The 15,736-nt window shown below is 36.1% G+C and overlaps 1 protein-coding gene across 1 annotated transcript in view; it reads left to right on the top strand.

Moving 5' to 3' along the window:
• The window catches only part of LOC116069714 (complement factor H-related protein 2-like), a 187,601-nt gene that overhangs the window by 7,638 nt on the left and 164,227 nt on the right, over positions 1-15,736 (top strand). The window contains exon 3 of the mRNA XM_031340572.1: positions 1,364-1,487. Coding sequence (XP_031196432.1) covers positions 1,415-1,487 — 73 coding nt within the window. The 5' untranslated portion in view covers positions 1,364-1,414. The remainder of the gene's footprint in view (positions 1-1,363; positions 1,488-15,736) is intronic.

Below are 15,736 nucleotides of genomic sequence, written 5' to 3'. Positions count from 1 at the left end.
AGACCCCTGCGACTTGTGGGGCCTGTGCCTCCCGGGTGGCTGCTCCCTGCTTAGGAACTCACTGGAGACGTGAAAATTATATTTATTCACCAAATACTAATGAGTTTTTAATTTTTTGTTATACATATAGAGAATCATTTGTTCATATAAATATACATATACCTATATATATATATATATGTATATATATATATATATTACATACATATACAATATAAATATGTACATACTCATATACCATTATATACACATATACATTGTATAACATAATATACATATGTATTATATAATACACATTTTATATACACCTATGTATATATGTGTGTCTGTATGTTTGTGTGTGTATACATATAATATGACACTCAGAATGGGGAGAATTAATTCACCATAATTACCATTTGACTAAGGCAACCAGTCAATGTTTGAAAAACCCTGTGTTATTGAATGGGATTTTTAGAATTTTAGGTATTTAAATAAATTTAAACCAACATGGTTTTCATTGTATCTTGGGGTATTAATCAGGTTTCTCTAGAGTAAAAGAACTTATGGAATGGATCTCTTACTCTCGTGTGTGTGCTTGTGTGTGTGTGTATGTGTGTGTGTGTAACCCTCTCTTTTGAACTTTGATATTTACCAAACTGGATGCTAGTAATACACTGAAATTCAATGTCATCTGCAGCACTGCTAATGACAGAAGCACCACCACATCTGGAGCTTTAAGCTGTAGAACATGGGCTTCTGTAGCATGTTGCTGTTACCACATATCCTCCTAACTACATGCCTTTTTACTTTTTACATATATATACAGTTCTATATATGAAGGCACATATCCAAAACCAAAACCATCTAAGAAACACAACAATAGTAGACAAGAGAAGCAGTCTTTCGAGTTGTTGGTCAAGGTTGTCTAATAGAATTCAAAATATTGATGACTCTTTCTATGGCACTTAGTTGCCTCCAAGAAAAAGATAATTCTAAATGGTATATTCAACAGCACAGGGCCCAAAGGAACCTAAGCTGGGATCTGTTCTGAAAATTTCTACCTGAGGACTTGCACTCATTTTACCAGACAGCCATGTAAGCTTACAAAGAAGAAAATCAACCAACTGTCCTAACCACCTATCATAGCTATAAGAAGGCAAAAAAAGTATTCTCTCATCTTCCTTTCTGAATAACAATTTGACTGACTAGGAGACTGGCACTAAATGTTGAGTGATATTACATTGCTTAATAAATATGAAATAATTAACTTATTATTGTGAAATCATTGATTGAATAGTGTTTGTTTTGCCCCTCCCTTTTGAACTTTGATATTTACCAAACTGGATGCTAGTAATACACTGAAATTCAATGTCTTTCACAGCACTGTTAATGACAGAAGCACCACCACATCTGGAGCTTTAAGCTTTAGCACATGGGTTTCTGTACCATGTTGCTCTTATCACATATCCTCCTAACTACATGGCTTTTTACTGCTAAAGGGGAAGGTAAGTGGAAAAAGATATGAAATGTGCATTTTCTAGCCACATATATTTAATTCATCTATGTGTATGAGAATATTTTAAATTTATTTTAACTTTAATAAAAAAAGCTTTAAAGATGGAGTAGGATTCTGGAGTTTAGTCACTGTGCCTGAATCTGGTTTCACGAAGTCTTTATTTTGATATTTGTTATTTGATGTTTCTATATAATGAGGGGAAATTTATTTAACTCTTCTGGCCTGAAATTACTTTTTGTAGATTCTTCCTTTCTCATTTTCTATCATTTCAGAGATTTAAGCTCATTTTGTTATACTATGATATTTCACTTTGAATTGTTGTCACAGGAAAACAGTCATCCAATGAAAGAAAAGTCCATCCTGTGAAATGAAAGAAAGAATTTGCTTTCTATTATTTTGTACTTTTATAATTTTGAGGTTATAATATAATTACATTGTTCTCCTTTCTTCTAAACTGTCCCGTAGTCCTCTCCTTGTTCTCCGACTCAAAGTCTCTTTTTTCTCTAATTCTTATTGCATGCATATATCTATATCTATATACATACATATCTACCCTTAAATACAATCTCCTCAGTACATTCAATATGATTTATAAATACTGTATGACTGATATTCTGTATATTGTAGAGAATAATAGTCACACTTTTCCTTTTGAATGAGTGAGTTTACAAAGTAAACAGCAAGAAAAGCAAATGAGTGAATAATGAGTAAGATGTAGATATATAGATGACACACAGACAGACTAAATAATGATAGACAGGCGAACAGAAGCAGACCATTATTGCAAGAACTAAGATGTCCAGCACTGATATTCTAGAGAAGCTAACTTATGGCAGTTATCTGGGCTTCCCCTCTGGAAATCTTCTTGCATGATGCTTCTAAGTCATAGAACAGAGAGTAACAAAAGTGATCGTATAATCAAACCAGGTGCTTTCAATTTCCAGCATGAATTGAATAGGAAAGTTGAAACAATAAGCTGAAGTTTACAATTGTGTTTCTCATCTCACCTCCTATAGGTAAGTTTGCTATGACTGATATTTCAGTTGGTTTTTCTGCTCTTCCTGGGAATCTAGATGGAGAACTCAGGCTAGCTGTCTAGACATGCTTCCTCAGTCTCTGGGGGATATCTGCAAGCAATGTTAATAATGTTACCTTTCAGTTATTTTTGTATTTTGTGGACACAGTTGTGCTCTTTAAACTCTAGCTTGCATCATTTATTTCTTCAGGTTATTATCAGCAACCAATTTGATGATATTTTGTTGTCTTCCTATAATCTATCATTGATCTATCTATTGATTTATCTATCTATCTATCTATCTATCTATCTATCTATTTATCATGTCTATTTATCTTTACATCTATCTACCTATCATCTATCTATCATCTCTATAACCTTGCAATTATAAAAGAATCTTGATACTTTTTTCTCTTTTATGGAAAAGAGATTCTTCTTACTTCTTTTTATTGGATATTTTATTTATTTACATTTCAAATGTTGTCCCACAGAAACACCTTGTCATTCCCCCTCCTTCTGCTTCGATGAGTGTGTGCTCTCACCTATCCATACACTCCCACCTCCCCACTCTCATTCCACTACACTGGGGCATTAAGCCTTCATAGGACCAAGGACTTCTCCCTTTGATGCTGTCAAGGCCATTCTCTGCTACCTATGCAGCTGGAGCCATGGGTCCCTCCATGTGTACTTCTTGGTTGGTTGTTTAGAACCTGGGAGCTCTGGTTGGTGAGATTGTTGTTCTTCCTATGGGATTGTAAACCTCTTAAGCTCCTTCAGTCCTTTATCTAACTCATCCACTGGGGACCCTGTGATCAGTTCAATGGTGGCTGCAAGAATCTGCCTGTGTATGTGTCAGGTTCTGGCAGAGCCTCTCATGAGATAACTATATCAGGCTCCACTTTTTGGCATCCACAATAGTGTCTGGGTTTGATGACTGTATATGGGATGGATCCCCAGGTGGGGTAGTCTCTTGTTGGCCTTTCCTTTAGTCTCTACTCCACACTTTGTCTCCATTTTTGCTCTCGTGAGTATTTTGTTACCCTTTCTAAGAAGGATGTGAGCACCCACACTTTGGTCTTCCTTCTTCATGTGGTCTGTTAATTGAATCTTGGGCATTCTGAGATTTTGTGATAATATCCACTTATCAGTGATTATATACCATGTGTGTTCTTTTGTGGAAAGGAGATTTTTATCTCATGCAATGTATCATGATTACAAGTTTCCTCTTCCTTTATGCCTCCCAGTTCCTACCTCCCTCCTCTCCCATCCAGATTTGCTCCCTTTCTGTTAAAAAAAAAAAGTGTAGGCTTCTATGATATAACAAGAAAACATAACTAAATAAAACATAATAAAATAAAACAAATCATTGCATTGAATTTGGACAAGAGAGAGTTATACAGAAGGATATGAACCCAAGAGAATGCCAAGAATCAGAAAAACATTCACATACTGAGGAATCCCATAAAAACACTAAACTAACACTATAATATATATACAGAGGACATGGTACAGACCCATTCAGGGCCTATGCATAATGTTTTAGTCTATAGGAGTTCATATGAGACATACTCAGTTGATTTGAAGGCCCTTTTTCTCCTGAGGTCTTGTATCCCTTTGGGCTCTACATATTCTTGCTACCTTTTCTGGAAACTTTCCTGAGTTCAGAGGGTAGGGGTTTGATGGATAGACTGCATTTGGATCCTAGTGTCCCAAGGTATCTCCTTTCCACCCCAACTTTTCTACATGCCCCTGAAGTGTGTGTGTGTGTGTGTGTGTGTGTGTGTGTGTGTGTGTGTGTGTGTGAACTATGTAGCTGTGGGCATGTCTAATGGTTCACACCTGATGTAGGAGGAAACCTCTCTGGTCATCACTGAGTAAAGTTCTGCCCGACCAGTATGCCAGATACAATTAGGAATAATTTTATCTAGGCCAGTATTATTTGTTTTTACTTTGGACTCTAGTCTCTGGTTCTAGGTCATCCATGCAATACTGAGTGTGGGTTTCATCTTATGGTGTGGGCCTTAAGTCAAATCAGACATTGATTTGTAAGACAACAAGCCCAGGGCCAACCTTGCTCTGTCATTTTTGGCAGGCAGGACAGCATTGTAGATTAAAGGTTTGTGGCTGGGTTTGTGAATATGCTTCTCTTTTGGTAGCTTGCAAAGAACTCTCCTCTACTCATGTCCCTAGAACATAGAGATAAAAGTTATTATGTGTATACCAGCTTATCCTTTCCCTGGTCAATGAGTTGTGTGGATGTCATCTTCACAAATGGGAACTTGCCAGTTCGGGGAGAGGAAACTATTGCCTTGGCTGTAGCCTGGGTTTTTAAGGAATTTCTGTGACACCCATTTGTCCAATAGCTCAATTAGATGTAAACCAATCCCAGGACTGGGAGTTTTATCTGTTAACCAGAGAAAGCCAGTTGGGACTCCATGTTACCCATTATTTGGAGACTTCATTAGGGCCAACTTTATATATATTTGGGAAGATTACACTGCAATAAATTTTCATACTACCCCCCAAATGACCCTCAATGATAGTTGTCTCTTATTGCATTCTCTCCCCATCACCTCCTGTTCTCATTGGATCTGCCACAAAATTCACCTATTAAACCTATTTTATTTCCTCTCCTTTGGATGATAACTTGATAATCATTTACTTAATAACTAATCTCCACATATGAATGAATACTTAGCATATTTAACTTTCAAGGTCTGTGAAATATTATGTTAGAATTTACAAGGGGATTGCATTGAATATGTATATTATATTTGGTAGAATGCCAGTACTACCAATCCATGGGCATGGAAGTTATTAATCAGCCTTCTGATATCTGATTCAATTTTTTCTTGAAAGACTTAAATAATTTTATCATATAAGCCTTTCACATGCTTTATTTGAATTATCTCAAGATAGTTTACATTATGTAATGTTATTGTAAATGCTATTGCTTCATTGACTTCTTTCTCAGTTAATTTACCATTGTGTATAAGAAAGCTGCTGCTTCTCTGAATTAATATTGTATACAACAACTTTACTCAATGTGCTTATCAAATGTTCCCCTGTGTGATTTTTTGAGTCACTTATGTATACTATTATACCATCTAGGAAAAAAGATAATTTGACTTCTTACTTTCTATTATATATCCCTATGATCCCCTTCAGTTGTCTTCAATTCAGTGAAGACTTCAAGTCCTGTATTGAGGAGACAGAGAAATCATGCACAGTCTTGTCTTGTTCCAGATTTTAGTGGCCTTGCTGACTACTGGTTTACTGTAACTTAATTATCATGTTGATTTAGGTCCCTTTTGTCCTTAATCTCTCCAGATCTATTATCATGAAATAGTGCTAGAATTTTGTCAACCACTTAATGAGATGATGATATGGTTTCTTTCTTTTAGTTTACTTTTATAGTTATTATAACTATTGATATACATCTGTCAAAACATCTTTGTGTCTCTTGGACGAAGCCTACTTTATGACTTTGTGGTGAATGATCCTTTGGATGTGCTTTTGAATTCAGTGTCCAAAGTTGTTTATTTCTTGTCAATTGCTTCCTTTTGGTATTATTTCTTCTTTTTGATCTAGAGTCTTCAGGTGTATTGTTAAGTTTCTAAAATGATATTTCTCCAGGTGTTTTATTTTTTAAGTAGTCTCTTCATGCTATAAACTTGCCTCTAAGCATCTTTTTCATTGTGTTTTTATTTTCATTGTATTCTAGAAAATCTTTAAATGCTTCCATAATTTCTGTCTTGAAGCCTTTTTCACTCAGGAGATAGTTGTTCTGTGTCTATGACTTTTTAAGCGTTCTGTTATTTCTGTTATTGATATCAGCTTTAATCAGTGGTGTTCTCAAAGGATGCAAGGAACTATTTCAACTTTATTCTATCTGTTAAGACTTGTTAACTGGTAAGTTCCATTGAGTCATCGCATCTGTTAGTTCTATTAATTCCATATTTAGTATCTGTCTGGATAATCTGTCCATTGGTAAAAATGAGGTACTGAAGACTCCCACTATCGATGTGCATGAGTCTACTTTATTTAAGCTTTAGTACTGTTTCCTTTACAAATGTGGGTGTGTCCTTGCATCATTTCTGGTATAGATGTTAAGTATTGAAAGATCATCTTTATAGTTTTAGTAGCATTCTCTCTCTCTCTCTCTCTCTCTCTCTCTCTCTCTCTGTGTGTGTGTGTGTGTGTGTGTGTGTGTGTTTGTGTGTTGCTGAAATTATTACTAGGACTTGGAAGAATTCAACTGATAAATGAGGCAGAATAAAGAATCATACAATTGGCATCTTTACTCAGAATGTAAACAATTAATATTCTAATGGTCAATAAAGGTCATATGAATAATGTTTTCATGAATTTAACCTATATAAAATCTCAAGGTCGATTTACATTCATCTACATACTAACCACAAGTTGAGCCAGCACTATTTGTTGAAAATGCTGTCTTTTTTCCACTGGATGGTTTTAGCTCCTTTGTCAAAGATCAAGTGACCATAGGTGTATGGGTTCATTTCTGGGTCTTCAATTCTATTCCATTGATCTACCTGCCTGTCACTGTACTAATACCATACAGTTTTCATGACAATTGCTCTGTAGTACAGCTTAAGGTCCCGGATGATGATTCCACCAGAGGTTCCTTTATTGTTGAGAATAGTTTTCCCTTTACTAGGTTTTTTGTTATTCTAGATGAATTTGCAAATTACTCTTTCTAAGTCTGTAAAGAATTGAATTGGAATTTTGATGGGGATTGCATTGAATCTGTAGATTGCCTTGGGCAAATTGGCCAGTTTTTACTATATTAATCTTGCCAATCCATGAGCATAGGAGATCTTTCCATCCTCTGAGATCTTCAATTTCCTTCTTCAGAGACTTGAAGTTCTTGTCAAACAGATCTTTTACTTGCTTACTTAGAGTCACACCAAGGTATTTTATATTATTTGTAGCTTTTGTAAAGGGTGTTGGTTCCCTAATTTCTTTCTCTGCCTGTTTATCCTTTGTATAGAGGAAGGCCACTGATTTGCTTGAGTTAATTTTATATCCAGCTACTTTGCTAAAGTTGTTTATCAGATTTAGGAGCTCTCTGGTGGAATTTTTGGGTCACTTAAGTATACTATCATATCATTAGCAAATAGTGATAATTTGACTTCTTTCTTTCCAATTTGTTTCCCTTGATCTCTTTTTGTTGTCTAATTGCTCTGGCTAGGACTTCAAGCATAATATTGAATAGGTAGGGAGAGAGTGGACAGCCTTGTCTAGTCCCTGATTTTAGGGGGATTGCTTCAAGTTTCTCTCCATTTAGTTTGATGCTGACTACTGGTTTGTGTATATTGCTTTTCCTATGTTTAATGTTAATGTTTATATGGGTCTTGAATTCCTCATCTTTCCAAGACTTTTATCATGAAGGGATGTTGGATTTTGTCAAATGCTTTCTCAGCATCTAATGAGATGTTCATATTTTCTTTCTTTGAGTTTGTTTATATAGTGAATTACATTGATGGATTTCTATATATTGATCCATCCCTGCATTTCTGGGATGAAGCCTACTTGATCATGTTGGATGATCATTTTGATGTGTTCTTTGATTTGGTTTACAAGTAAAAGAATGCAAATCAATCGTTTCCTTTCTCCTTGGACAAAGCTCAAGTCCAAATGGATCAAGGACCTCCACATAAAACTAGATACACTGAAACTAATAGTTTTAAGAAAGTGGGGAAGAGCTTCAAGCACATAGACACAGAGGGGAATTTTCCTGAACAGAACACCAATAGCTTATGTTCTAAGATCAAGAATTGACAAATGGGACCTCATAAAGTTGCATACATTCTGTAAGGTGAAAGACACTTTCAATAGGACAAAATATCAACCAACAAATTGGGAAAAGATCTTTACCAATCCTATATATGATAGAGGGCTAATATCCAATATATACAAAGAACTCAAGAAATTAGACTCCAGAGATCCAAATAACCCTATTAAAAATGGGGTACAGAGCTAAACAAAGAATTCTCAACTGAGGAATATTGAATGGCACTTAAGGAAATGTTCAATATCCTTAGTCATCAGGGAAATGCAAATCAAAACAATCCTGAGATTCCACCTCATACCAGTCAGAATGGCTAAGATCAAAAACTCAGATGACAGCAAATGCTGGCAAGTATGTGGAGAAAGAGGAACACTCCTCCATTGCTGGTGTGATTGCAAGCTGGTACAACCACTCTGAAAATCAGTCTGGCAGTTCCTCACAAAACTGAACATAGTACTACCTGAGGACCCAGCTATACTGCTCCAAGGCATATACCCAGAAGATGCTCCAACATGTAATAAGGACACATGTTCTACTATGTTCATAGAAGCCTTATTCATAATAGCCAGAAACTGGAAACAACCCAGATGTCCCTCAACAGAGGAATTAATACAGAAAAGGTGGAACATCTACACGATGGAGTACTATTCAGCTATTAAAAACAATGAATTTATGACATTCTTAGGGAAATGGATGGATCTGGAGAATATCATCCTGAGTGAGGTAACACAATCATAAAAGAACACACTTGGTATGCACTCTCTGATAAGTGGATATTAGCCCAAAAGATCAGAATACATGAAATACAATCCATGAACCACAAGAAACTCAAGAAGTAGGAAGACCAAAATATGGCCACTTCTTTCCTTCTTAACAGGGGTAACAAAATACCCATGAAAGGAGTTGCAGAGACGAACTATGGAGCAGAGACTGAAGGAAAGACAATCCAACCTGATATAGCTGTCTCCTGAGAGGCTCTGACAGTACCTGACTAATACAGATGTAGAGACTCACAGCCATCCATTGGACTGAGTACAGGGTCCCCAATGAAGGAGCTAGAGTAAGAACCAAAGAAGCTGAAGGGTTTACAGCCCCCTAGGGCAAACAACAATATGAACTAACTAGTACCCTCAGAACTCCCAGGGACTAAACCACCAACCAAAGAGTACACATGATGGGACTAATGGGTCCAGCTGCATATGTAGCAGAGTATGGCCAAGTCGGTCATCAATGGGAGGAGAGTCCCTTGGTCCTGTGAAGGTTCTATACCCCAGTGTAAGGAAATGTCAGGGCCAGTAAGCAGGAGAAGGTGGAGTGGCAGGCAGAGGGAGGGGGAAGGGTACATGGGTTTGTTCTTGTTGTTGGTTTTTTGTTTTGTTTTTTGTTTTTTATTTTGGAAAGGAAACTGGGAAAGGAGATATTGTATGACACGTAAATAAAGAAAATATCTAATAAAAAAAACTTCAAGGTCAAGTTAGACATCACAAACCATGGGTTCCCCCCAAGAGACATATGAAGAATAATTTAAATAATTAATTGAGTAAAAGCACAAACTGTAATGAGTAGTGTGAAGTAAACTCACTCAATTGTGGAAGAACACAAAAACACTTTCCAACAAATCTATGTTTGCAGAAATAAAGTCATAGGATGCTTGCTGTTCTCACAAGCACTCAGAATACTCCTCACATGAATCTATTCCTAGACGATGTTATAACAATTCTGTTTTTCATGGTTCTAGGTAACATTTTTAGTATGGAGTTTTCCTCTTTGTACTTTCTATTGCACTGTAATTGTTGACAGATACTGCTTGAGTTTGTTGTATTATATAATGTCTTATTTTCTCTATCTTTGATGCTTGAAGGTGTTGTTGTGTATAATAGGGCATCTGTGGTCTCATAGAGTCTGCAGCAATCTGTACAGGCCCTTCTTGCTTTACGAGTCTCCATCTCCATCTCCATCTTCATCAAGAAGTTAGGTGTAATTGTAATAGGACTGCCTTTATATGTTACTGGCACTTTTTTATTTGCAGCATTTAATATTCTTTCTTTGCATGTTTACTGTTTTGACTATTATGTGCCAAGAGAACTTTCTTTCCTGATACAATCTATCTGGTGTATCTGGTGTTCTGTTTTTTTTTTTTTTTTTTTTTTTTTTTTTTTTTTTTTTTTTTTTTTTTTTTTACTTACAGTCATGTCCTTTTTAAATTACGAAGATTTTCTTCTATGTTGTTGTTCAAAATAATTTCTGTTCCTCTGATGTGGGTCTCTTCTCCTTTCTCTATTCCTATTATTCATAGATATGGTCTTTCGTAAGGTCCCAGATACTCTCTAAGGTTTGTGTCAGGAAATTTTAGACTTAAGATTTTCTTTGACTGATGTATCCATTTCTTCTATTGCATCTTCAACATCTGAGATTCTCCCATACATCTTTTAGGTTTTGTTAGTGAGACATGCCTCAGGGATTCATGTTCAAATTCCAATTTTTTTGATTTACATAATTCCCTCAGTTTGGCTTTTCTTTATTGATTTTACATCTATTTTTAGGTCTTGAACAGTTTTGTTCATTTTTCTCCCACTTTTATTAGTCTTTTCCTGGATTTGTTCATTTGCTTTATTAAGATCTTTATCTTGTTCTTACAGTTTATTTATTTATTTATTCATCCATTCATTCATTCATTTTTACCCTTTACATTTGCTTGTACCCCTAGGAAATAGTTTTCTTTTTATTGGATATTTTCTTTATTTACATTTCAAATGTTATCTCCTTTCCAGACTTCCCTCTCGAAACCTGCTACTTCATCCCCCCAATCTTTTTCTTACTCTTCAGCTATGTTAGAAAAACAAGGTTCTTTTGTGGTAGGGTTTTGGGGTCTAGTGGAGACATACCATTCTGGCTGTTATTGATTTTTTATTTATTTATTTATTTATTTAATGCAGGCACCTAAGTTGGGGGATTTCAAAGATTCTTTGTTTCTCGGTTTTTGTTTCCTCTCTAGATTTTAGAATAGTGTGATTGTGTGTTGCTTAGTAGAAATTTTCTATGGAGATTATAATTGGGACCACTGCGGGTTCCAGTTATAATGTGTTTCTAGGTTTATGAAGATGACACCTCAGAATGGAAATACCATAAGTGTCGACAGGAACTACACCTGCCCAGTGACTCGGGTTCCTTCCGGTCTGTCTGGGCTGGGGTCCAGAGCAGACCTTGGGCGCAAACTCCGCAGCCAGTCCTACAAAACCCAGAGGAATCTCCACTCCCAAACACTCTGACACACCCAGGATCAGAGGTGAGCAGGAACCAACATCTGTCCCAACACTGGGCGTAACTGGGTCCAGCAGGACCAGGCACACAGGAACTCTGCTGTTCAAAACCTGTAATAACCTTGCAATTACACAATAAGACTCTGAAGCATAGCAACTGCTACCAATTTTTATTTTTTATAAACAATGAATATAAATGCAACCTTTTTTTGTTTTTTGTTTTGTTTTTTGTTGTTTTGGGTCATGTGTTTTTATTTCTATCTATCTATCTATCTATCTATCTATTTATTTATTTATTTATTTATTTATTTTTGCTCCAGTTCCAAAGTCTTTATGCTTTTAGGAAAGATGATCTATCAACTGAGTGGGATAGAGAGCTGTGTCTAGCAACCCATCAGTAGTGCCAAAAAGGGCTCTCCTTTATTCACATCTACTCATGCACCAGTCATGGGCACAAGACTTGCATTCAATCATTTCATCAGGTTTAAACCATAGACCAGTCTCCTCAGCCCTCTCCACTGAATCACTGATGTTCAGACCAACTTGAATACAAAAATCCCCACGAATAGTGAGTACTTGGTTTAGAATCAGCTAGATTGGTCTCTCCCAGTATCACTTGGCCTGTTTTCATCACATTGAGCCTCTCCCAAGACCATGACCCCCATGGGCCCTAGTTCATGTAGTTTACCAGCCCCTGGAAGAAAGGATGGTTTTTTGGGTCAATGTAGCACTGCTTCAGGTGTTCTTCGGACAGCCATCAGGCAGAACCTCTTCTGCTCAAATTACTTGATAATCCCTCCTATAAGTCTTTGCTACAGGCCATCTGGCTTAATGGCAATGAAGGTACACTGGAGGTTGGCCATGGCATGAAAGCTGGCAGGTCAGCTGGTGTCTGCGATGAGTGATGAGTAGCAAAATAGCAGCAATGCAGTTATTAAACAACTTTTTTAAAAATAATGAAAAAAGAAGTTAAGAGAGAAAGATCGCCTGGCTTCACTGGTAATATGTGCAGGATGATGGGAAAGAAAGCTGCATCAAGTATTCTGTAGAGATTCTATTGAAGATCCAAGAATGAGAACTTGGCATTGCTTTCAGCTGGTATTTACCCACTGAATGCCTCCTAATGTCAGAGGCTGAAAATAAGATGTGTTGAGTATAGAGAAGCTGGATTACAAGATCTTTGTGATCCTTTGAGGATGGGGTCTGAAAAGAAGAGGAGACAAACGCATGTTTTTGTCTATAGAATTGAAGGTGAGACTAGGAGACTGTATTTGTGGAAGGAGAGAGAGAAGTGAAGTTCTGCAGCCAGCCAACCACTTCCCTTATCCTTTTAACTAACTTATCGTCTTACTTGTAGACAGGGCTGACCTCGAAATCATGTAGACTGCCCTGGCTTGAACTCAGCAAAGATTGTCTTTTTTCAGACACCAGAATGCTGAGATGTCAAACAGGTTAACATTGCAAATTTCAAATACTTTTAAAGTAACTCTTCATGGAAATAAAGACTTCAGATAACACTATGAGTTGCATACAATAATACTCTACCTTGTCCTACTTTTGCCTAGCATAGCAATTTTACCACCAGTACAAAAATTAACAGCCAAGAAATATAGCCTACTTCTGAATAGATATCTGCACATTTATAAATAACAGTTTCTGAGTTCATTCTCCATGATTTTTGGAAGTCTGAGAAGAAACGTTAATCCTTCTTTACAAGCTTAGCAGAATCAACCACTGACTCTAATTTATGGCAGTATTCTCCAAGTTAGACTTAATTCTCATTCAGTACCGCTTGTCCATTCACAATTCTTTGCACCCTTTGTTCAAGTGTAGTAGGTCATAGATGTTCAGAATTAGTTCTAGATTGTCTAATTTATTATCATCAAATGTTTCATAGACGTCTTCATTGTAACAAGGCTGTTTTGCATGTCTTTAACCCACATGAGCTCTGAGACGGGCCTAGTTATCAGGATCTATCAGATGAGAATTATCAACCTCATAAATGGAGCCTGCTGAGACCATCCCCTTCACACTTTCTCCTCTGCTGGAGTGTCCTCCCTGATGAAACTGCTCTCACAGTATCAGTTTGATGTAGTTCTCTGTCCCTGGCACTACTATAGAAATCTTTTTCCCACAGTGTTTCTATCTCTTCTTTCATGATTTTCTATCATGGCTTTTGATTTTGAAGGGAGACTCTTAGTAAATATGTCTATTTAGCCTTTTCATCTTTTTTCCTGTCACTTTTACTGTTAGATACTAATATCACATGTGAAGAGTTTTTCAAACATTTTTGGAATTATTAGATATACATAGGCATCTCCAAATGGTCTGTCAGCTTTAAATCTATTTTGATCCCAAGATACTCTGGCAATAATTCTTCCTACAACTACCATAGGGTAAATTCTTTTATATTTTTATTTCTTTATATAACATAATATATTTTGAGGAAAAATGATGCTTAAAACCAGACCATAATCTAAATTTACAAAGCATTCATGCTTTCAACTGAAATCCTTTATTCCCCCCCCCCCGGGTATTTTCTTTATTTACATTTCAAATGTTTTCCCCTTTCCAGTTCTCCCCTTCAGAAACTCCCAATCCCATGGCTCCTCCCCCTGCCTCTATGAGGGTGCTCCCCCATCCACCCATTCTCATCTTCCTGCCTTAGCATTCCCTTATACAGGGGCATTGAACACCCTCAGTCCCGAGGGCCTCACCTCCCACTGATGTCCAACAAGGCCATGTTCATTCATGATACTGCCATCATTGCCTTTTGTACTGTCAAAAGAGACAATGCAGCCCACCAGTGGTGGTGCATGCCTTTAATCCCAGCACTTGGGAGGCAGACGCAGGTGATTTCTGAGTTTGAGGCCAGCCTGGTCTACAAAGTGAGTTCCAGGGCAGCCAAGGCTATACAGAGAAAACCAGTTTCAAAAAACAAAAACAAAACAAAAGAAAACAAAATAAAATAAAAGAAGACAATGCGAAAGATTCCTATCTCAAAATCATTAATTAAAATTCTAATAAATTTAAAAATGATCTAAATTTAAAAAAAGTGGAATAGGAGATCTTGAGATTGAAGATCAATAGAAACTAGAAGATCTTGTGCTATATTGTATGAGGTTTCCTGAAGCAGAATTATACTTCATGAAAAAAGTGATATTATTCTCATACTAAAGTACAAATTATAAATAATAATTACATACTTAATAAAATAATCATATATTACATGTGAATACATCCATAAACTACATAGCACTTCAATACAAAGATACAAGAAGATCCATGTGATTCCATATTCACACTATATTTTAGTTTCAGTGAAAATTATAAATAAGCAGTTATCATATTAGATAATAAGAAATATCTAATCATCTTCTCTGGTGGGGTATCAGCCATAACTTTATTTCATGTTAAAAGGCATCGTCCAAACCAATGTTGTGTTTTGTCTTATTTCCTTGTCCCACATCCCACTGTTCTTTCAATTCATTAAAAGTAATTTATTTAGTTTGATGTTGGCTACTGGTTTATACTATATTGATTTTCCTTATGTTCAGGTATGGGCCTTGAATTCTGATCTTTCCAAGACTTTTACAATAAAGGAGTGTCTTATTTTGTCAAATACTTTTTCAGCATCTATACATCTACTGAGATGATCATGTGATTTGTTAAAATTTATTTATATATGTTGAGCCATCCCAGTATCCTTGGGAGAAAACCTACGAGATAGTGGTAAATAATCATTTTGATGTATGTTTGGATGTTTTTTGAGAATTTTATTGAGTGATTTTGTAATGATATTTTTAAGTTAAATTGGTCTGAGGTTCTCTTTCTTTGTCGGGTCTTCTGTGGATTAGGTATCAACATAAATATGGCTTTATATATGGAATTAGTTAGTGTTTTGTTTGCTTCTATTTTGTGGAAAAGTTTGAAAAGTCTGGGTATTAGGTCTTTCTTCTTTGAAGGTATGGTAGAATTCTGCACTAAAACCATCAGGCCCTTTCCATTTATTTATTTATTTCTTGTTGGTTGGAATTTTTTTATTTCCTTAGCAGTTATGGTACTATTTAGATAGATTTCCTGATCCTGATTTAATTTTGGTATGTGGTATCTCTAGAAATTCATCCAATTTATCTAGATTTCCAGTT

Source organism: Mastomys coucha, unplaced genomic scaffold (assembly GCF_008632895.1).
Source record: "Mastomys coucha isolate ucsf_1 unplaced genomic scaffold, UCSF_Mcou_1 pScaffold1, whole genome shotgun sequence".
Taxonomy (NCBI): Eukaryota; Metazoa; Chordata; class Mammalia; order Rodentia; family Muridae; genus Mastomys; species Mastomys coucha.
This window is presented reverse-complemented; position numbering and strand designations above follow the sequence as displayed.